Here is a 23123-nt window from a genome sequence, read left to right as displayed (position 1 = left end):
CCATTTCCGCTGTCCATCCCTTGGTTTGTGTTCATTCGTAAGACGCCACGGTACGCTGAGGTGATCAGGATGAAGACCCATGCTGTCAAATATCTTCATTATTTGCTCAGCTCTGATTCAGGCTAAAAACCCCCAGATGAGTAGAAGTGTTGGCACAAGCTCCTTCGTGTGGGTTTTTATGAAGGTGGGGTTTCTGACTCCTGTTTAATTATACCACATCATCGTAGCAACGTGGCTTCTGCAGAAGCTGCTCATGGTTTGTTTCCCCTCTGGTTTCCATCTCTCCGAAAGGGAGCTAGGAGATAGCAGCACGCCCCAGGCTTGGTGGGGAGATTCCCCTCACTAAAAGGAGGTGCCAGCCAGCTAAGCAGGGCTCTCTATGGCCTGTTATGCTGAAAGAAAGAGTGAGATCTCTCTGCACGCTGCTTCCTAAAGAAAAGTTGCACCTTTTCAAGCTGAAATCCAGCCTTTCCTTCTCTTGCCTGCTAGCAGGGCCTTTCCCTGTATTTGTTTTGTAAGCAAGAGCTTCAGTGAAGACAGTGAAGATTTTGCCTGAGGATATGGGGCTCGAGGAGCTACTGAAATGCCGTTGCCCTGGGTTGCTGTGTGTTGCAGGCACGGGCTGCTCCACGAGCACACCCCTGCCCACGACACAGAGCTCCCTTCCTGCTGAAGACGCTGCTGAATCAGTCGGAGTAAGGATGTCAGTCTCCTCTGCCATATAAGAGGCTTTGAAAAAGCACGGGGCTGTTTTCTTATCTTCTGTGAGCCAAATCTGGTGTGATTGGGCTCCAGCCCTGGCTTGGTTTGCCGGGTTTCTAAACGTACGGGTAAAGGGATGCTGTTTGCTCCAAACAAAAGCCGCCTGGGTTTGGCATTCCTGCTGTGTCTCTCGCAAAAAGACTCCTGGCAGCGGCTGCACTACAGTGAGATTCTCTCCTCCAGCAAGGCAGAATTCTGCAGTTATTGAGGCTCTTCTTTTGGTTGCAGCAGTAATTTTTACTCCGTGTTTGCTGCAAATATGGTTAAGCTCTCTCTGTTTTGGAGGCAAGCAGTCAATGCATCTGAAGTGCATACTTGACATATGCTTCTTTTCACATGCTGTCCTCCATTCGTTGCATGTAGCAGATGCTCCGTTTACCACTTCAAATGTATTCTTATTTACTAGAAATTATTTTAGAAAATAGCTGTTTGGAACTAAACATTTCCAGCCCTTCTCCTGGGTGCTGGGAGCTCCTTTCCGCAGCTGTCCTGGGTGGCTGCATGCAGATGTTGACAGGTTAATTTGCATTTGAAGAGCGGGCTGCAGAGAGCTAAGCAAGGCTTTTTCTTCCCTGCCTCTGAAGCCAGTCACTTAAACACTGCATGCCAAGTTCAGCCCCCGATGCTACTCTTTTTAATTAACTAGAGCAACATCCAAGCTGAGCTTGGCCCATTGTTAGCTGCCCATTTATGCCAGGGTTGAATTAAGCCCCCGACTCTGTAAAAGAAAGGATTTTATTCTGCACATTGATTGTACAACAGCGAAATGCAAGGACGGTCCTAACTCACAGCGAGGCAGTGTGCGCAAGCTGGTTTATCTGATTTCCACCACACAGACCTGCTCCCAGAAACTGCAGGCCCAAGCCTTCCAGCTGAGGGCTCTGGTTTACCTGGCTGATACACACCACTGGAGTCAGAAACGTTTTAGTAAAAAGGAATTCCTGCTATCGAGAAAAACGCACAGCCTACACTGCTTGATCCTTCTTCCTGGAGAGTCTGCTTTTTTTCCCCCTTCAAAATAAGATTGCATGAAGACTTTCAGGAAAAAGTCACAAATTTAAACTTGACTCTCTTCCACCGATAAAGAAGGGCACAAGTTTTGATCCACAACCCTGTTGTCACCCTCTAGAAGCTGTTGCTCCAGGTCTTTCATGTACATGATCCATTGACTCAAAACGTGATCTAATAGAGACCAAAAACTTGCCTGCTACAGCACATGGAAGAGCTAACATCCAGAGAGCTGTAGCCCTGTCACGATCAAGACCCATATACTTTGCTTCCTCTTCATCTTCTTTTCTTCCCTTTAGATGTTACAAAGCTATCAAGGAAAGACACATCCAGCAGGTATCGGAGCACTGAACTGAACCTGCAGAAAAATTGGAAGGCATAATTAAGGCTTCTTTTTTTCCACTCCGCCCTCCCCCCCCCCCCACACACGAATTTCACTGTGCTTCTGTGCTTCCCTGCCGTGTCCCTTCTAGGATCAGCTGTGGGCAGATGCTGCTCTCACTTCTCCCCCATAATCTGGAATTCAACAGTTTTCCAGTTTCCTGCTGCTGGTCCTTTTACATCTGCAGCTGAGATTGCTTCACATCCCCTCTGTCAAAGCTGCCATGGGGACAGAGCTGCCTGTTTGAAATTTGGCAGTTTTAATGTCTATGCACAGCCGTTACAACTCACGCTAATAACGCGATGAACTCAGGTTGCACTTTGGAGCATTAGTGGCAAAAATCTCTCTGGTTGCAGCAGAGCACAAATTAATTCATTGCCCAGAATTATGCTTGGGTGCAGTCCATTGAACCACTGGCACGATGTGTTTTCTTAAGACGAGCATTTCTTCCAGTCCATTTGTGTCAGACAAGAAGCTTTTCTTATAGATATCTATTTTTTTGTTGTTTACAAGAAAATAAGGGGAGGGCATAATCATGAAGAACTCTGCTGTTAGACAGATTTCTGCATGATTCAGGTACCCATGGCGACATGAGATCATTCCGCATTGTCACCGACACAAGAACATTACCTTATACAAGAATAACTAAGAACAGAATTTTTGACCTTCAAGATTTTCTTACCTAGAAATATTATAACTGGATAGCAACACCACACAACTTGTCAACCAGAAGAAATAAGAGAAAAATAAAACTAATTTAAAACCCCACAGTGGCAGTAGAATAAATTCATACATTTATCATTTCAGAGGTTCCTATTGCTCCTGCAACTTTTCCTGCAAGGTTTAAATTATTAGATTTTTTTTTTTAAACATTATGTTTACTCTCCTAAGAATAGAATACAATTTACAGAACCTCATAAGGATGAAAATGCATTTTCCTTTTGTGCTTTAGCTCACACAGTTAATGCGCACAAACCTGCACCTTTTAGCTTTCCAAAACCTCATTTCATGCTGACAGGCTGAATTAATTCAGTATTTACAAATTTATTTCAAAATCCTTCAGAGGAGAACATTTATTACTTTTATTTAAGAAATGCCACACGTCTCAGGGTTTGGGACAGGACTTTACCTGGCTGATCCAAGGGGCAGGCTCTTCACAGCACTCACACGTGCAGCCGCTGCTGCCAGCTCTGGGCACAGAGATTTGCTTGAGGAAAGATCCTTACGGCAAGGAAATGCTGGAGGAGGATCTAAGCTTACCTTAGCAGCTGGCAAGAGCCTAGGAAAATGAAACTCACTATCATCAACTGCAAGTATTGCAGGTTTTACCTTTGAAGGCAGGGAGTGATTTTTAAGCAGAATTTTAACTCACGTGTACATTAATTATTTCTAGTGACTTGCTGGGAAACAGCAGCCCGCGCCTGGCTCAAATTGCACTTACACGGGGCTGGTGCATGACTGGGCAGCCTGTCCCTGCCAAAATTGTGCACACTCCTGCTCCAAATCCCCCCGTGGGTGCGGTGCCACAGCCCAGGGACGTGCTCCTGCTGTCCCCGTCCCCAACCCCAGCATAGACCAGCAGGGAATGGCCACAGTCTGAGGCCCATCCACCTCACCAAGGCCTGAGCCGTGGTTCATCGCCGACAGAGGCACAGGTGGGGGTGAAGCACGGTCCCCCGGGAGCACGGCGGGATGGGGACGCGTGACTCAGGCATGGCTGAGTCACAGCCCCCCGTGGCTTCTCCTGTGATGGGAACGGTTCAGGCACTGCCACGCAGTCAGGATCGCGCTTGAAGTCACGATCCAGATCGCTGCGCTCCGGAGCATCGTTTGCTCCGCGGGGAGAAAGCACCTTGCTGGAAAGGAGGCAGCACCGGGGGAAAGCAGCTCCCAGGTTTCCACCTGCAAGAGCACTGCTAGGGAAAAAGGAAAAAAAAAAAAAAAAAAGGAAAAAAAAAAAAAAAGTACCTTTAAACTGCAAGGGGACAGTGGGAAGCCAGGGGAGTTACACCTGCAGAGCAAGAAATTCTCCGGGTCGCAGGACGCATAAGCTCAGATCGCCCGAGGCACACGGCACTGTGTGCGGCAGAGCATTCACATCTCCAGGCAGCACGGCTCCTCTGCTCCACAGGGCTTCAGAGCAGATCCCCAGAGAGATGTAGGCATTGCTGTGCCTAAAAAGTAGAAGCCCAGCTTACAAACCCAGGTGCCCTGCGCAATAAACGACAGCAAAGGGCCGAGCTCAGGAGCCAGACCCAGACTGAGATGGCATCTGACCCTACAAACCTACAGGGCCAGGGTTTGGGGCCCATCCTAGGGGATGGCTGTCACTTTGGGAATCACCTGGATGGTATGTGTCCCCAGGGGCTCGCTGGCTTTAGAGTTAAATTACACCCCCAGATCCTCACCCTCCAGGAGGCTTTGCAGGCCCACAGCCTGGCGAATCCGCTCCGTGGCTCATTAGTGATCTCTAATCACCAGGACGAGTCTCTGAGAGCTTAGGAGAGAAAGACCTGATGCGTTGGCAGCACTGCATGCAGGAGAGCTGCTGGAGCTGATAATTCGACACGCCGAGTGTTTTCAGAGCCATCCTATGGCGCAGAATTTTTAACTTCCATTTCACAGACCTTGAAGCCTGGCAAACTTTCATTAACATTTGATGCCTTGAAGTCATGCAAGGCTTGGGGGAAAAGGGAGGGGAAAGAGGAAAAAAAACCTTTCTGGAGCATGTAGTTTGCAAAGTTGTTGTGGAGCTTCAGAAAAAGCCTCCTATCACCCCTCTTCATGCCAAGTGCTTTAAAAGTGCCCAAACCATCCAGAGGGCAAAGCCAGAACCCCAAACCATGGCTGTGTCAGGGAGTCCTGATTAATTAAAAGCTAATTTGTATTAACATGTTAAATACCTGGGATGTCTCTGGTCCCTGGGGATATTCAAGCACTTTTTGAAGAGAGAGAGCCCTACCTTGAAAGGATTATGCCTCTCTTCTTTGTCTACTATTAGACATCTTTGCTAATATAGGGCTCTTTGGCCCAGAAATCCCCAAATTATTTATAAACCATCATGCTTACATCCTAGAAAGGAGAATGAGACATGGAGCAGTTAAAGGTTTGCTGATTGGAAGATGAAGTTTCAGCCTCCCAATTCCATTGCACCTGCTGCCATTTCTGCTCAGCTCGAAGTAAGCTTTTTTACCCAAATTTACACACGAGGAAAACAGTTCTTCCCTGGCTGCAAGGCAAGCTTTCAATGGGAAAATAAATTACCTGAAACTTTACCCCCCCCCCCCCCCCCCAATACACGTTTATACACACATCTACATCTCTTTGCACACAACCGAGATTTCTCACAGGCTGCAAGAGTGGGAAGAAGAGACATATTTTTGTCTCCTTGGCAAAAATACATTGGCACCATATCACTGAGTTGTAAAGATTGAGTAAGAACCAGAATGAGGCCCCGATAAGAGATGTGAGTGCTGGAAAACTGCCCTTCGGTTGCCTGCGCCTCTCTGCCAGGACAACTGCAGGGAGGGTGACACGAAGCTGCCAGGGGGCTCAGCACGGGGACCCCGAGTACCTGTATGGCTGCTGTGCAGCTCAGCCCTGCATCATGCCAGATGGACGTCTGAAGGGGAGAGGAGGTGTAAATCTTTCCCTGAGCATGGCTCAGTTCCCAGGTGGCCAGAGCTGCTGCATACCTCTTGGGAGGGTTTGCCAAGGTGGTGAGAAGCTGGTCCTCCCCTGTTTTCAAATCTCAGGAGGAAACATGGTCCCTGGGATGCTGTAGTGAAAGGGCGGGCTCTAATTCTCACAGGTGCAAGGCTCAGAAATTCAAGTCTAATTAACAATCAGCCCTACCTAGTGGTTTCTGGAGGATGCTCCATACCTTTGAGGTGCTGGAGGGAGACGGAGAAGCTGATGGCACAGCAGCCTTGTGGCCAGGCATGTGGGGCATCTGCCTGTTGATAATTCTTCCCAGCAAAAGGAAAACAGTTTCCTCCTCCCAGCTGTGATCCTTCTCAGTCACTTCCATGACATCCTAGGACACAAACAGGTGTAAGCATTTCCAGTTACAATGGGAGACATGCCTGATGCTGATAAGGGCTGGGACTTTCCAATACATTGTTAAAAATCCAGTCTGAGATCCCAGATTGGCTTGCCCAGAGCTCAGATTGGCTTGCCCAGAACTCCCACCATTATCCTTCCCCAGTGCAGGTAGAGACATAGCATAGTAAAATACAGTCTGAAGTACTGAAGGAGGGAAGAACGGAAACTCAGAATTCTCAACAATAAAATATTCATGCATCTGTGCTTTAGTGCATTGTAATTTTGCATGATATGCTTTGCTTTTCAAGACTGACTAGATTAAGGCACTTCTGATTCATTAAACACATTTTCCCAAATGCTGTTTCTACAGATGTTGTCGGGCCATCGTGCTTAGTGGTATTTATTAGCCAGTGTAACAAGGAAGTTACATCTTCCACAAACCTGAGAGAAACCCACTTAAATGTGTTGCTCAGTCTCAGCAGAAGAGAAAACAGTTTTAATGAATAATTAAAGCTTTAAGAGGTCATGCTGCTTTTGCAGTCTCATTTTTATTTGTCACTGTTTCACTTGCATTAGGAAATAGAAAGTTTCAGGCACAGGATCCAAATCAAATCTCTTCTGCTTGTGTTCATTTAAACAGACCTACTTGGTAGCCATCTCCATTTTTATTTATTGGGTCATTTGTTAACTGTAAGTATTTAAAACAATCCCAGGAATTATGTTTCAGGCTCTTAATTTTCATCAGGCCCTGGCTTTGTGCCTGCCCGTCCCTCCTGGCAGCACTGCGAGCCCCAACCTCGGCAGTGCCCGCACGGAGCCACGCAGGGAGGCGAGTGCAGGTGGAGCAGCGCTCAGAGAGGACCCAGGTCACCATATGGTTCCTGTCTCTGCAGGCACCACCAATCTGCCAAGCTCCCACTCTCCTCCTAGGCCCTCTCCTCACCTCCAGCCACCCACCACCCTCCTCATCTCCTCAGCTCTATCTCCCCCTCTTCCTTTCCTCCTCCCCTGCAAAGCACCCCCTTTCTGCCCACTCTGCCCCAAAGCGCTCCTTCTTCTCCTCCTTTTTCAGCTCGCTCTCCTGTCCCAGGTCTTTATTCCCACAGAGCTGGTCATCATTTTCCTGCCCCTCACAAGGTCCCCCCGTGGGATCAGCCTGCCCTCTCCCATATGTGAGGTGGCCCAGCCACAGCTGCACCCTCCACTCTCCTGCTGCTTACATGCCTTTTCCACTAATACCTCATGCAGATGGTTTTGAAACCTTTGCCTTGAGTTTCCCAAAGCCAGCCATCAGCAGGACCCAGCAGTTACACCCCTTTCTCCTAACCTTTAGATTCCCGTTGTCATCATCTGCCTTGTTTCAGTCCCGCATCACTGATTGTGCATGATCAATCTCTAGAGGTTTTGCTTCTATGTATAACTCAACAAGCTGGCATAGAAACGAGGAAGACATGCTCCAAAATGAATGCACATCCAATTCAAGGTCGCAGCATTGTGAAGACGGGCATATTGCAAGCATTGCCTTCATCTAAAGTGATTTATGGAGTGAAATAAGTCTATTGCTTCTTCAATATCCAAATGTTTTTCTAAATGCCGTCATCTTATGACAAATCTCCATGGACTGAAGAGACATGGCAAGATTATCTGATTCCAGGAGTGTCCAAATATTCTGCAAATTCCCAACATTAAACCAATGAGCTCCTTTATCACTACTTTCCAATGTAATCTTCTCATTTTTTTCCATGAAAAACCTTTGTGGTGTGTCAACAACCTGCTCCCACAGAGCTGAGCAAAGAAGAGCCAGAAGAGTTCAGTTCCAGACACGAAGTTAGAGATATTCACTGCTGTTAGAGTAGACAATTGCTGATAGTAAGCAGAGAAGTAATTATGTGATGCCTTGTAAGCTTCTGCTATATTAGGAGATAGCACAAGAAGAATCAATAACATGAACCATTTTCCTAATGACTAGATCTGGAGAGTTTTCCCATTACAGAAGTTTTCAGGTACATCCTTACCCAAAACACCCCCTCCAAGGATTGCTGGGGACCTCATTCTGGAGAGCAGTTTCTTTAATTTTGGACCTCTGTATGACAACTGAAAACCTTGTCCGTTGCAAAATGAATTGAAAGAACCTGAAAAATGTCTTAAGAGGATCTAAAAGGATGAATTAAGAATGAGAAGACAATCGCTCAAGGCTCTACGTGTCTGAAAGTTGAGGTGGCAGAAGATACAGGGGACAAAACATCACACACATGCTGTGCATCCTTCATCCCTTCATCTAGTTCAAGAATAGTATTTATTCCCCAGATGTGACCTTGACTATGTCTCAAATTATAAATTCAGCAGGGACTTTGGTGAATGTCCATTTCCTTAAATTCCTCCCCCAGGTAGTGATGAGCCATGATACAGGCTTTATAGACATGCTGTGATTGTAAGAGGTGAGACCATCAAGCCCTGGTTGATCACCATGTTAATGAGGGAGAACTGATGGCATACTGAAGTAAGGGAAACCAGATGGATGAAAACCAAACTATCCCTTAAGGGAAACTTGATTCCAATTGTGCCAACACAGGAAATAAGCACAGTTTGACAATGTGAAAATAAACACGATTTGTCATTTTGCAGCATATGAACGCTTCATCAGACAAAATGACTATCTGTTCTCAAAATTGCATCTGGTAAAATTTGGCATTTCAGCCCTCTTGTAATGATGGATAGACTGGCAGCAATCTGCCTGAATGAGCAGCCTTAGTACCAGTGAGTGTATGCCAGGGTCAAGAGCGCTGGGGAGAAAAGTAGGTTTGGGGCCAAATCTAGATGCATCTGAATCGTAGCTAGCACACAGGCCAGCACAGCTGATTTCCTGCTGCTGTCTAAGGTGTTGGAGCTGCGATGGCCACCGTGTAGTTACAGCTGTGAATAACAAGTCTCTGATACGTAGATTGATAAGTACCTCTTTAAATTAAGGCATTTGGGATCAGAATGTAATAAAGAGCAGGAAACTCCTTGGAGATGGACTTGCTCGGTGAAAATGCTCACCTGAGAAGCCAACGCCAACCCCTGACGTGTTAGACCAATTTTAGCCAAGATAGAAAAGCCAGCTATGAAACTTTAATGGGGGTTTCTAGCCAAGCTCCAAATCATTTCAAAAGGATGATTATATGAGCCACCCAGAAGCAGCTTTGGCAAAGCAGCAGGAGAGCAAAGTGTAGAGATGAGCGGTGAGACAAATTTCTGGGCTGCCGGGCTAAAGGACTGCCACATGAGATGCGGGACGAGATGAGGTGTGAAGGCAGAACACAGAAAGTGTGGGGCGTTGTGGTATGTAGAAAAGCAGACATGGATAAGTGAGTTAACAGCCCCATGACAGCTAGAAACGTTGACAGTCTCTTGGGACTGAGCCAGGCATGGGAACACTCGCTGTGGCAGGGCTAACGGCTCTGATTCTAAAAAGTTCCTCAAACACCGTAACCAACGTTGCTCCAAAAAAATCATGTCATACCCAGGATGGGGAATTGCCCCTATTTTCCTGTGCAGATACAAAATGCAACCTGAACATCAGGGCTGAAAGCATGTTAGCGATTCTTCCTAGAAAACAGATTCATTCCCTCAGTAAGGTCCATAAAAAGGAGCAACAAAAAAGACTAAAATAAGCTACAGAACCCCCTAAAGCTTCCCCCAGTTTGCTGTCCAAGAAGCAGCACAGACAGATATAGTTAATAAGGAAAAAAGCTGCAAAAAAGCAAATAGTAGTAAGAAGGCTGTCAGCATTGTACGGGAGTTTCTGGGGTGGAATAATCCACTGCATGATTTCATCTGCAGCTTGGCTAAGGAGAGGCAGCTGAGAAAGGAACGGGAGCATTGCTGAATAACCTCAGTCATGACTTCTGTGGCCAAAATGCTGGCTTATGAGAGGAACACTCGAAGAAAATGGAAATGAAGTAGCATGAAACAATGTGTAACATACAATCAAATCTTATCTACTTTGCTGCTGTCCTATATTTCCCCGATACTATTGGTATTCACTGTGGTAGTACAAGGACACTTAGTACTTTTGGCAGCAGTTTTGTAATGACTGAAGAGAATTCAAAGGACAGCAGCCAGACACCGTGATGTGTTTTATTAGCTCCCAGATGTGCAGGTGAGGTGAATCTTCGGGAAATGAGTTTCGCTGCCACAGATTTCCTAACATCACTCAAGGTCTCAAATAAAATCTCATAATGGAACAAAAGGCTGCCGTAGAATTTTAAAGAAGTCCTTGGCAAAGCGTCATTTCTGCATCTGTTCATGTTGTATACAGACATACAAATCCACAACATCTTTGATATTTACCCAGCTGAAAACAGAAGGTCGGCTGCTGAGGCTGTGTACATCCATGTGAAGTAAAACCATCCGAGCCTCTGTAGGCACTTGCCTGGATGCCTTCTGGCGTAGATACTCCAGGATCTGGGGATGCTTTACTGGGTTGTACACAATGGTATTCAGGGTGTTATGTTCTGGCTTGCAGCATGCCCAAATTTACTCAATGAGCAACTAGAAGTGACCACTCAACAGCAGGCGTCTTCACCACACAAGTGAGATGTGGTCTCCTACATATCTAATTTCTTCGGGCAGTGGTGAGCATCACCGATGTCTGGAGGCTATCAGCTAAGGTGCCACATCTGGGCCATGGGAAACTCAAGGGTGGTAGAAAAGAATGGGGTGGGTCATGACACAAAGGCCACAGTGCCCACACCGGAACCTCACCAGTCACTATTTAGGGCTTTGAAATCAGCACCCAAGTCAGCAGGGATGGCTCTTCAAAAATGTGGAGAATGAACTCTACTGCATTGTGAGACTGTTGCAGAAAAAAGCACTGCAAGAAATAGAGCAGCACACCCTTCGTTCTGCAGGGGTACAGCGAGAGGAGAAGCTGTGAGCTTCCTCCATTTCCAACAGAGAGAGCTTTAGCTGGGCTTTGTAGAGGAGCACCAAGAAGAGGCAACAGGATCTGACAGTGCAGACAGGCTGGTGAGAGGAGATGATAATATCCTGGAGTAAATACTGGTGGCATAAGGCAGTCTCTCTTCTCATAGAGAGTATATGATAAATGCAGAGTGGAGCATCAATTACTATAGGGAGGTAAGAGAAATGGAGTGAGGCTAATGGTAAAGCAACTGGTAGCTATTCACGTGGCATTGAGGGGAGGGATGAAAAGCAATGAGCAGTGGAGGGTCTGCAGGCAGCACTAGGGGGGACTGCAAAAGGGGGAAATTCATGTCAGAGCAGAAGCTACAAAAATAAAGAGACTCGAGGAGTTCTACTTTGCCCACCAGACAATTGAAAATAGATCAAAAGCAGAACCCAAAGGGTTTGTTAGAGCTGACAGCTCTTAAGGAAGAAAGTGGGGCAAATTTCATACTTTTCAACGTTTTTAAATCATTTTCTTTTTGCCCGGAAAATAAAGTAGGAACAAAGAAAGGGAGAAGACCCGATTCAGATATCACCATTAGTAGGTGAGACACAGCTCTGAGTCCACAGCACTGACATCAGAATCTGGCCCTTCATCCCTGCTCCTTAAAAGGTAGGTTCAGCTCCCCACAATGAGAAGTAAGCGAGTTATCCATCTTTCTAGGTCCCAAGCATTTTTCTGAAAACAAGCCCTACCCTGGCAAAATATGACAATAACCCCAGGTACTAGCAGTGCTCCTCATCAAATTCACCTTCAGGAGGAAACAAAAATACAAACTGTCAAATGGACAAAAATCTCCCTGACTGTCAGGACTCAGGAGGTGTCAGCCAGCATCTGTCTCAGAAACAAGCTATACTTCCAAGTTTCCAGCTTCACCAGGATCTCGCAACAGCCAAAGGCAGACACCCAATAAATGGGTATTTAACCTCCCAAGGCTTCTTGCTCTGCTGGCTCCGTTCTCCTCAGCGATGAAGGCAGCGGTACAGCAGCAATGTGGGGTAGCAAATTCATGCGGGGTGTGTTTTGCACACGACCTGCATCAATACTTCATGATTTCTTCTGTAATAGCAGCATTAAGCATCCTCTGGCAGAGGCTCACAGGAGCCCTGCTTGCTTGAGTAACTTAAGGACAGACCTGTGAGATTGTCAGCAAACAGTGGGAGACAAATCATCGAACTCTGGACAAATTAACATAGAAAGTGTCGATTTACAGGAAGAAAAAATATAATTCTGTTCCCTGTGGCCTGTGTGGAGAGGCCTGAAATTGCCCCTGTTTGACCACAGGCAGGTTTTGAAAGTAAAAGGGGGTGCACCACCCATTCCTCTTTACAGCGGTTATTTTATGACTAGAAATAAAGAGAAAAGAAGGTTAATTCAGCAGCAAAATTTGCCATTGTGTGTCAGCCCAGTGAGGCAGAGGGGTAGTACTGGTAGAAAATCAAAGAAATGAACACAGAGCACTGAGATGCTGCGCTGCAAATTTCGTGGAGAGGAACGTTTTTGGCGTGTCTGCTCTCCTTTGCTCACTGTTGCTCAAATCACACTGCAAAAGATTTCAGAACTTGTCAGCGGAGAAGTCTTCCTAAGGAGACGACCACAGAACTGCTTCTGTTCTCTCCTGGCAGCGTCCAGCCCTGATGCTCTCGTTCACTATAAATAGAGGTTCTCCACTTCTGTCAAGGGAAGCGCAAAGCCATGCCATTAAGGATACCCAGTCCCGTGTGGCTTTGCTCAGATGGACACTGTCTTCAGGCAACTTCGGTTACAAAAGCCCCGCTCTGCCTGTAAAGCAGAGGTACGGGCTGTGGTGCTGTCGGTCAGCCTGCTCTGTGCTGATAAATTCTGAGAACTTGTCATCAAAACACTCAGATACTGCAGTATTGCAGTAAATCAGGCTAACGGTCTGCTCTAGAACCGAAGCACAGTGTTTAATCACAGAATAAATGCAAGAGGCAGAGCCAGTGGCCCAAATTTCCAGCGGTTCCTTGCTAATTTCCTTATATTTAATACACAGCCAGCTCCTTGCAGCTTGTATCTGCTGCAACTGGGAACACAGGCTGGCAAATAATCTTGCAAACCATTTCCTTACACGTCTTTCTTACACCTCCCAGAAGACCCCCATTTGCAGGAAAGAAATCAGCTGCTCAGAGTGGTTTGGGGCTGGGTGGTTGCTCGGTGTGCCTACCTGCCCTCAGGTAATCAGTGCAGCCACACAACCACTCCTGCCCTGACATTCATAGTACTCATTCCATCACCAGACCCTCCCTAAGGAGAAAACTCTGCCTAACTCTATTAATAGTGTGCACGGGTGTGCTCTCGGTATCTGTAGCTGCTCAGGACCTACAGGAATGTGGCACATTGGCAGCAGAGTTTGACCCAAGGAGGCAGCAAATGCCTGCTGTCCCGTGAGAAAACCAGAAAGGCTTCTCAAAGAAATCCCCAAGCTGCTGTTAGCCTACACAGTCTTACCAACAAGGGCGGCCGAGATGGCTGGTAGATGAAATGGTTAATGAAGCAACAGCACTGCAGAAGCTGTTGATGGAGGAGGCAGCAGCTAGACCCATCTATCCTCATGTGTCTCCCACCGCTATCAGATATCGCCTCCCGAAAGCTCGTGCTCAGAGCAGGGAGATGTAAATTGCTATTGACAGAAGTACCCCGCAGACAAGGTCCTCTGCTGCAAAGCTGCTAGCATCTTGCATGGTGGAAACCTATTTTAAATGACAACAGAACACTATGTTTTGGAAAGACCTCGCTGGGTACGGTTTTCAGGATTTTGGGTGGGGGGGATAAAAGTACAGCCTTGACAAATAACTTCAGACATTTAAGCACTCTATCTTCCAGTGCTGATTTGTGCAAACACTTCCAGGGCATCAGGGAATGTTGTCACTGACAAATACTAACCACAGGAAATGGCTGTTTGAAAGAAATGGCTGATAGTATGACCAGCAATTATGAGATCATGTAATGCGTCTGACATTAGGAAAAAAGAGTTTAGTCAAGCTTGCATCCTACAGCACTAAACGTTGCTCTTAGTGATTAAAAAGTATAACCCCATCAAACACTTCTGCGATAATACAGGCAGCCTTATTGAAGGATTATTTGGGAAAGAGTAAGGAGAAGGATGCATGTCATCGTAATTTGGGATCACTGCTTTGATTTACTGTTGAAAACTCTGTGTACTTGAGATCCCAAACCCCCAAACAAAGCTTAATCTTGATTAGGCACTACAGTTCCCCCCCTTATCATATTATCTGAGTATGTCACACTCTGATTATAGGTATCTGAACACTTAGTGAGGTTGAGAAGTGTTAACCTTTGTAGAAGAAGCCCTTGAACACAGAGCAAAGCCGAGTCAGAAACAATTTGCAGTTTTTAAATGCCAACTAAGTATGCTGCAACCAGTGGGGGGAAAAAAAAAAAAAAAAAGAAAAACTTACAGCATCAGCAACGCTTCAGAAAATTTGCCTCTTCCTTATCATTAACCCAGATCCTGAAGTCCTGGCTCTGAATGCAGAATGAAGTTATTATTATGAGGAGAAAAATGCATTATAATATTTGTATTTCTAAAAGCATCACTTAAACATATCAGTAATCATTGAAAGAAAGGCATAATACTTACAGCATTTCGGTGGGATGTTATATCTTACTCTCAAGAGGTATCCAGAAGTGCTTCTCAATATTTTAGTACCTGTTAGGCAGTGATTGCAGTTTATTTATCTCTCTCTAGTGGATACAGAAGTACAAGTTAAATATTCCATCTTCTCTTCAAAGGATTTAAGGGACTGTATCCCCATTCTCAGGCAAAGAAAAAAATCACCCTTCCACTTCACATCCTGGTGTGGAAAATAGCCTGTGGGTGCCTTTACTGAGTGGGGACCAGTGGCCACATTTGTCTATGTATTTTTTCAAGGCATCCTCCATGAAGTCTTTGAGAATAGCTTCAAGGAGTTCTGACCTTGTGCAGATACTGTAGAGTGGTTGTTAGTGAATTTAATACAAGCATTTCCTTTTTTCTTTTGCATTGTTATACATGCTAGGGCATGAAGCTGGGTGTTCCACCAGTACTCGGGGAGGGGAGGTGCTACTTCTGTATTTACGTACAAGTAAAACTGTGCTTTTAAAGCTGACCACCGCATCAATAGCTTCCAGCCCAGCTACTTTTAATTTTTCCCAAATAAGAGTTTCAAAGTCCATTGTTATAAAAAAAAGATACTGTTACATTTCCTAGCAAAACTTTGTTTCTGGTACTTTGGGGTTTTAAAGATTGTAGATTACCAGAGTTCTTGATAGCAACTTCAATCCTCACCAAGAATTTAATAAGCTGTCACTGGGATATGACAGCTATTAAGTTTATGGAAAAAAATTATCCAGTCTGTGGCTGCTATTAGTTATTAAATACTGTAGGCGCTAAAAAGAACCCTGATCTTAACAGCAAAACTACTGGGAAGAATATTTTTGATTCCCAAGCTTTGATACATGTCCAAATTTCACAGCCATTTGTGCTTTCTATGAAAATGTTGGCCAGAACAACCAATTGCCAAATCCCTAAAAACATTAAGTGGGAAGGAACTCTCAAGCACCATTACAATTTTCTGTTTGGGGCTGATTATCTTTTTCCACCTCTACTAGACCCGGTGATATTCTTCTATATGAAGGACTGTGGATATAAAGGAGCAGGACATGAAGGTCTCCAGCCACAACACAGGAGAAGCCCAGACACTAACACAACCCATCCTGTCCTGCTGGCATGTTTCAGCCCTGCAGCAGAAGGGATGGCTTCGTGGCCTCGTTTTAAGAGAAGCTCTGCTAAGGGGCCCATTTCATTCAGAAGTTTAATAACATAAGGCCATTTTACAGAGACCAACCTCCACCCCGCCCCAGTCAATCCATCAGTACTCTGACACGAGATGCTTGGGGAACGTTTCGGTCTTGCAGACTTCTTGTCTCTTAATTGAGTTTCTGGAAGCAGGACATTTATATGGGCTGTCGTCCCTGCCCGAGCTCTGGTGTCTGACAACAAGCAGCAGCGGTTGGAGAGAGCTCCCACCTGCTTGCATAGAAACTGTGGGAGCTCTGTTACCTGTGAAACCTCTGCTTTTCTATCAGCTCTGGAAAAATTAACTAAATTAAAAGTTATTGAAGAAGTGCATACAGACAGAAAGACCAGTCTATATCCACAAAAGCAGAGAGTCATTTAAAGGCCTGTTTCTGTAGGAAATTAGGGTGAGAAGATGAATTAATGTATTTGTTTGTTGAACAGGAGAGAGAAAAAAAATCATACTCTGAATGTATTTTCTCTAAATTACCCCACCATAGTGAAGAGGCTCAAAGAAATGACCATCCAGTCTCAGGGGCCCTATTACACTGGGAGGAATTTAATTTCATTGTGCTTCCATAAAAATTTGCAGTGGGATCTTTAAAATCTGAATTTCGGATTGCCTTGCAAGGAGCAGAAACCAGCCGATGGCAGAGGGACGCACGGGATGCAAGCCGCAGGAGCAGCGCCTGGCTGGCAGGCTCTCAGCCGCCTCGCGGGCAGCACCAACATGTCACTTCCACACCCAACGTGAGCCACTTACGTGTTGTTCACAGCCTTTGAAAAGCTGTGTGGGGAAAGCCTGAGCCGTTCCCACAATTAGAGTAGCTACATCATTTGCTGGAAGAATTAAATGCGCTGTAGTAGCAAACCTGCAGTTGACACTCACAGGGTGCAATTGAAATCCTGCGGATTAGTAATTCTTTTGAGATCTTTGTAATCATTGGTAATAGGTAGTGAAATAAATCCACAGTTATATCCTACAGACTGCAGCTGTGCTTCTGTTAAAGCAGTATTAACTGATGGTTTTTAAATCCTTCTGCCAGCTAGAGCTGTAAGCACCAAAACTCCTGTGCAGAGGATAACTCATCCTGGGTGATGTATGCTCCTGAGCACGAAAGCGCTGGTTAATGAATAATGAAAGCACCAAGGCAGAATCACACCTCAGAGCTTCCCTCCTGCAGGAAGGTCTCTGGGGAGACCTCCCATGCAGCTCACTGCAGCAGCGGACTCAGCCATCAGCTTGCAGCTGAGACCGGCTGCGGCGAGGTATGGTCATGACAGAAAGTAAGACAAAATACTGATGCAAACCTTTATGCAGATGTACAAAGTGCTGAACTTCATCTTGTTCAGCCAAGCGAGGGGTTCATCCATCTGATTCTGGCGTTGCCCCATCAGGTCTCAGGAGTGCATGCTCATGGCCTGACTTGCTGCACAGGCGCCCAGTTAACTAAGCAAATAGGCCATTAGGAAATGAACCAACCTTGAGGGGGACAAACGGCTTTAAATTGCAGCAGAAAGAGATTTATGGACTTGTTTTCCAAGCCTAGAGAGTAATTGAAGAGGTGTCAGCCAGTTCAACACCCAGCAGCTCTGATAAGGGACAGCAGCACCTCACTGGAGACCAGCACCATACCAGTGCCCAGCCTCACCGTGGCCCCAGCCCTGGAGCAGAGACCCGGAGTGACAGTCACACCAGGAACAAAAAGCAGCTTTACTAACTCGGCATCCTTGCAGGATAAGCAGGGCACTAAGAAAGTAAAGCACAGAGAGATTAAAAAAACTCAAGAGAATTATATTAGTGGCAGACTTCAGAAAAAGAACACAGGAATCCTGGCTCTCCCTTCCTGCAGTTAGGCTTCAGGCCAACCTGCCCAAAATTTATGACCCAAGAGATGGTTTCTTGATGGCATAAAAAATCAGTGGCAAATCAGTTGCATACGTAAATTATTCTCCACTGGAGTAGGAAAGGGAAGTAAAGCAGAGGTGGCAGAAGCACATCTACCTGGGTCTCTCGTATATGTGTTATGTTTTCTTTGTTTCCATTTAGGAATCTACAAAGGACATTGCTTCCGAATCAACCACTTCCCTGAAGACAATGACTATGACCATGACAGCTCAGAGTACCTTCTCCGTAAGTTGAAAAGTAATGCCTTGTACACAGAACTAGCAGATCAACAGAGACTTGCCTGTGTGTCTCTTCTGTAGAGCCCAGTCACGGTCTTATTGCAAGGGCCTGGCCCTCGGGGACGCCCGTTTTAAGGGTTTCCTTCCTCCGTGGGAACTCACACAACTGTGGTGCCCATTCTGTTAAAATTACATGGAAGTATTTAAAATGAAAACCGCAGCTGTCATGCCCAGATTAGTGAGGATATTTTACAGAGGGAGCGTTTACCTGGTTACTGTACTAAAATTGATTCGAGGAGTGGGTTCCTGCCCATGAGGAAGCTTTTCAGCCCTTATGCAAGCCTCATCCTTTGCAGCTGCTCTGAGCTATTTCCCCATGCAGTGAAATTACTGCATTTTAGGAAGGAAGCTGAAATTCTGCAGATAACAGCAAAATCTCAATATGAATGTAGGCTGTGGTTTCTCTGCATGGGCAGCCAGCCTTTGGTGCTTTGTGCTGGTGTGAAAGCCCTCACAGAAGTTACTTCATGCACCAATCTGGTGCTTTAAATAAGGACAATTGTTCTGTCTTCCCCCTAATGACCACTCGCTCAGTTGATATGCAATGTCTTGGAACCTGAGTGTGAAACTTCATGAATCCTGCAAAATTTGAGTTAGATTTCCCCTTCCCCTTGGACGCCTTGCCTAGTTGTTTCTTTTGTACAAAAAAGCTGACCAGCAGAGCTGAAAGCAATGCCCTTTACAAGAGAAAGAAACTGCAGTTCACAAGGTGTTGGGAAGGCTTCAGGGAGCAATGAATGAGGCTGCTGGCTGAGACATCCAGCAAAGCAAAATGCTCCTCAATTACACTGCTATTAATTACCTGAAACACCACTTAGAGAACCACTCTGTCCTTCTGCTCACTTCTGGGAAACAACTTCAGGTTGCTAAGACAAGAAGAAAAAAAAAATCTCTCTGAAAGTGTCTGCTTACCAGAAAACCTGGATCTTTTTTCATCTTTACTCTTGTCAATTTAGATCAGTCGTAGTGCTTGGGTGACATGATTTCAGTGCTTGGGCGATGGCAGACTAGCAGAATATGAGCACGGCTGCATTTATCCTTCATGTAAAGCCTTGGAACTAATGTGAAATTGATGCCAAGTCAGCTTTAGGAAAGAAACATCATTAGTAAAAGGACTGCAAAGGGAAGATGAATTAAGTAGCATCTTGATAAAAGTGTATTATGCCTTCTTTATTTAGAGAAAAGATAGAATTGGGAAAAACAGTCTACAGCTGCTCAGTAAGACAAGAGATGGGTAAATTGTTTGTAAGTGTACTTGTGACTGATGATCCTAAAAGCTGTTTTCATATGTGGCTATGTGCAAGCCTTAAAAGCCAGTTGGCCCAACCCTTTATGTCTTCTGCAAAATCAGGATCCAGGCACTCCACCCTCGGAGGGGAGCTCACCCTCTATATTCTGCACAAATAAGATTCCCCCACTTTCACTTCTAGAAAGCAAACTTCTGCTTCAATTGAAATGAATACAGTTGATTTAGAGATTGCTGAAAGGTTATGTACCTAAATCAAGAATAAATGAGCTCATATGTATGTGTAATAGGGACAAAATCATTGTCTAATGAGACACAGAGGTATTCACATCCCGTTTACAGGAGACATGATGCCCTCCTTCCCATTTTTGCCCTCTGCACACCTTTGCAACCTGCTGTCCCTGTATCAGCCAGCAAGATTTTTTGCCACTCCTTGGCACCAGTCTTTGGCAGGGTAGTGGTGAGGACAACCCTTGCTGTTCACCTAAAGGAGGTAAAGGGGAAAATGTGGTTCCTGTTCAGGCAGCCCTTGCTCAGATGAAGGCACCAACCCTGTGTGCATCTTGTGTTCCTCAAACAGAGCGGGCTCTCAGCCGGCTCCGCAGATACTGAGCTAACCTAGACTCCAGATGAGTGCAAACAGATGGAGTTAGCGGAACTGAGCCCCTGTTCAAAACCCTGAAATCCCTTGATTCAAAACCCTTGAAATCAGTGAAAAAATGTCTGATTCTAGGAGGCTTCGGTCCAGGGCGTGGGTAGGAGCAGGAGTCTGGATTTTGCTCTTTTCAGGCTGCTCCCTGCAAAACCAAAGGAATGGGAGCCACGGTGACTACAGACACGTGCAAAGCTTTAACTCCTCCTGCTCAGCTCCCTCGGCCGCCTACCTCCTGCTTTCGGAGGAGAAGGAAAGCGGGAGGAGGGCCAGCGCCCGCAGCCCTGCGGGCTGAGCGGCAGAGCCCGCTGCAGTGCTTCCCCAGAGGTGTCACAGCGCAGAGAGCCACACGGCAGCCGATGCAAACAGACAGGACGGTAAACAAGGGGAAAAAAAAAAGCAGGGGAGAGAGCAAAAAAACAGATTCCCGTAATGTTTTCTGATGTGCTGTCATTTTGTTACCAGTATTGGGAAAAATATGTAAATTCCACATGGTACCTATGGGCCTCCTTTTAAATTTCAGAGCTGAAAGTCCCCATTGTGCCCAAGAGAATGCTGTATGTTTTGTTTCTCTTCACATTAATTACCTAATACAGAAAAATTATCTCTGGAGCATTTTGCTAGATGTAATACAACCCACCCCATGCATTTGGCATGTCTGGGAAGTCCCTTCTGACAGTATCAGTGAAGCATTTTAGGAAAGCCCTTTAATTTAACTAAAATCAGCATAAACAGCCTGAAGATAAAATACAGAAAACAACAACCAGAAGGAGTGGCCACAGTGGATTTTAAGCATATGCAGCCTTTTTCCATGACACCGATAGACAGTGATTTGAGGTGCCTTCATGTCGGGGAGCACAAACAAAGTCTAACATTGAATCTTTTTCTAATAATTGACTCTGAAAACTGACCCAAAAGTCAGAGAACCGTTACCCCCAACCGCATGCAGGGGTACACCCAGGGCAGCAGAATGGGCTCTTGGCCCTCATCAGGCTTTGATCAGTGACCTCACATCCTCGTTACTTGGATGTGCCAATTATTGCAAAACACTCTGTGAATAATAACGCATCTGACGGAGCTGGGTTTAGCTGCGGTCAGAACATGCCCCCTCAGTAAAGGACGCGTGCAGCGCCGTTGCCAGGTTTGGTAGGAGATGTACTTTTCTCACTGTTGCAGATCGATACAGGCACAAGCTTCCCGGGCAGGGACTGTCTTTTTGCTTTATCTTTGCACCATCCTAATGAGCCCTGGGCCTGTCGCTCAGGCTCCTGGGGGCTTTGCAGCACACACAAAAGCAATGCTGTTATTAAATGCCCAGCCCTGTCCCTCTTGCAGTCAGCAGGAGTTTTGCCACCGGTCACCAGGGGAATCGTTAGAAAGCAATTCACTAAACTGGGAATGCCACGGCCATCAAAAGTAAAATGAGAAAGCATCAGCTGTAGCATCTGGCCGTTCCTCCCTGGGAAGCGGTGCGGCTTGCGGTGCATGGCACCCGGGAAGATGGCACCCAGGAGAGGCCGCACCGCTGATGCTCCAGATGGCCTTTTTTTGGCAGTTTGCTCCTCAACGTGCACCCAGCCCTGGGGGTCCCCACATCCTCCCAGTGTGCTGTGAGGTTGGCACCCCTCCCTGACACCAGTCTCTGCCCTCCAGCCCGAGCATCCCCGCCTTGCACCGCTCCTGCTGTGCCCCCACATCTCCCTCCCAGCTTTGGGGCAACCCTGCTGCCCACAGCACTGTCCTGTACCTGATCACTTCTTCAGAAACATCCTCTCCACATGACAACATAACCCAGCTACTCTCCTTGTAACAGCATAACCCCTTTCAGGAGCTGCTACCAGGTTTTCCCCCTTGGTTTATACAGCACATTCTCCTCTCTTCTAGCGCCTTTCCTCAGTCCTTTTGTTCCCTCCCTGCTGCTTCCCTTTCCATTGTTGCCTAGTCTAGAAATGACCCGATTCTGAAAGCTGGCCCAAAGTGGTGGTTTAGGTTTTTGTGCAGGGGTTTTATAGCCCATGCTGATGAATGGACTGAAGCATACAGACTTTTAAACGACTCCACTTAGCTGTCAGGAAACTAAACACAAACATCCGGCATATACTTGTTAAAATCTCTCCCACTGAAATCTGAAAGGTTTCAAAGTCCTGAATGCTCAGCAGGAAAAGAGGGGCTGTTAGCTGTGCTCACCTTACGGGTGTACCAAGCAGCAGATCCTCTGCTGAGGCCGGCCCCAGATGTTGCAGGGTTCGCAGGCAGCCCATGAATTTTTCAGTGCCGCTCCCTGCGTGATGCTGGCACTTGCTGTCGCTTACCAGCAATGTCCTGGTGGCATCACGGCATGGCAATAACACTGGACTTTCTCCTGGAAGCTGAAAAGATTAAAGGTGTTCAATTGAGAGTAGCCCCACTACACTGACCACCCACCTCGGCTCCCAAAAACCTGCCCAGGAATGCAGAATCTGTGGTAGCTGCAGCAAAAGTCAGGGGTTTGGAGACTTTGTCATCTCTGCACTAGCACCTGAGCAGGCATCTGAAATTATTACTGTCTTGTTTTGCTTCCTATCTCCTCTGCAGGCATTGTCCGTGCCTCCAGTGTGTTCCCCATCCTGAGCACAATATTGCTGCTGCTGGGAGGGCTCTGTGTCGGGGCAGGGAGGATTTACAACAGCAAAAACAACATTATCCTCAGCGCTGGGATTCTCTTTGTTGCAGCAGGTATGTTCTCCTTGAGTCCTTAAGAAGTGCTGCCTTTTGGGGACTGAAAATGCAAAAGGGCAGCTCGGTAGAGGCAGGGACCCAAAAACACCAAGGGGCAACCAGTGCTCTGAGTCCAGCTGTAAGGAGAGGTGGAAGGACACCGCCTCACATCCACAGCTCTTCTTCCACTCCCTGAATTTCCTTCCCAAAGCCTAAATTCTTTCAGGGCGTTCTCATCACAGGTGGGCATCGCGTGATCCTGCAGCTTTACGCTGCTGATCTGCTGATATCCTAATCAGGAAATCCCGTTTGTGTTGCTCACTCCTGATGAAGGCAAGCACAAGGAAAATGAGTCAGATTGAGCTTTCAGGCTGG

The 23123-nt window shown here is 46.3% G+C and overlaps 1 protein-coding gene and 1 long non-coding RNA gene across 2 annotated transcripts in view; one reads left to right on the top strand and one right to left on the bottom strand.

The window, feature by feature from the left end:
* The window catches only part of CACNG4 (calcium voltage-gated channel auxiliary subunit gamma 4), a 40993-nt gene that overhangs the window by 13274 nt on the left and 4596 nt on the right, over positions 1-23123 (top strand). Inside the window, exons 2-3 of the mRNA XM_035342500.1 lie at positions 18017-18100; positions 22626-22766. Of these exons, the coding sequence (XP_035198391.1) occupies positions 18017-18100; positions 22626-22766 (225 nt within the window). The remainder of the gene's footprint in view (positions 1-18016; positions 18101-22625; positions 22767-23123) is intronic.
* LOC118175869 lies at positions 2180-5989 on the bottom strand. The gene is made up of 4 exons (XR_004755164.1): positions 5848-5989; positions 3769-4065; positions 3413-3431; positions 2180-3342 (listed from the first exon to the last, which is right to left on the bottom strand). It is a non-coding gene; the product is annotated as an uncharacterized LOC118175869 (long non-coding RNA).

Source organism: Oxyura jamaicensis, chromosome 18, assembly GCF_011077185.1.
Source record: "Oxyura jamaicensis isolate SHBP4307 breed ruddy duck chromosome 18, BPBGC_Ojam_1.0, whole genome shotgun sequence".
NCBI lineage: Eukaryota > Metazoa > Chordata > Aves > Anseriformes > Anatidae > Oxyura > Oxyura jamaicensis.
The sequence above is the reverse complement of the archived record's forward strand: the minus strand, read 5'-3'. Positions and strand labels throughout refer to the sequence as shown.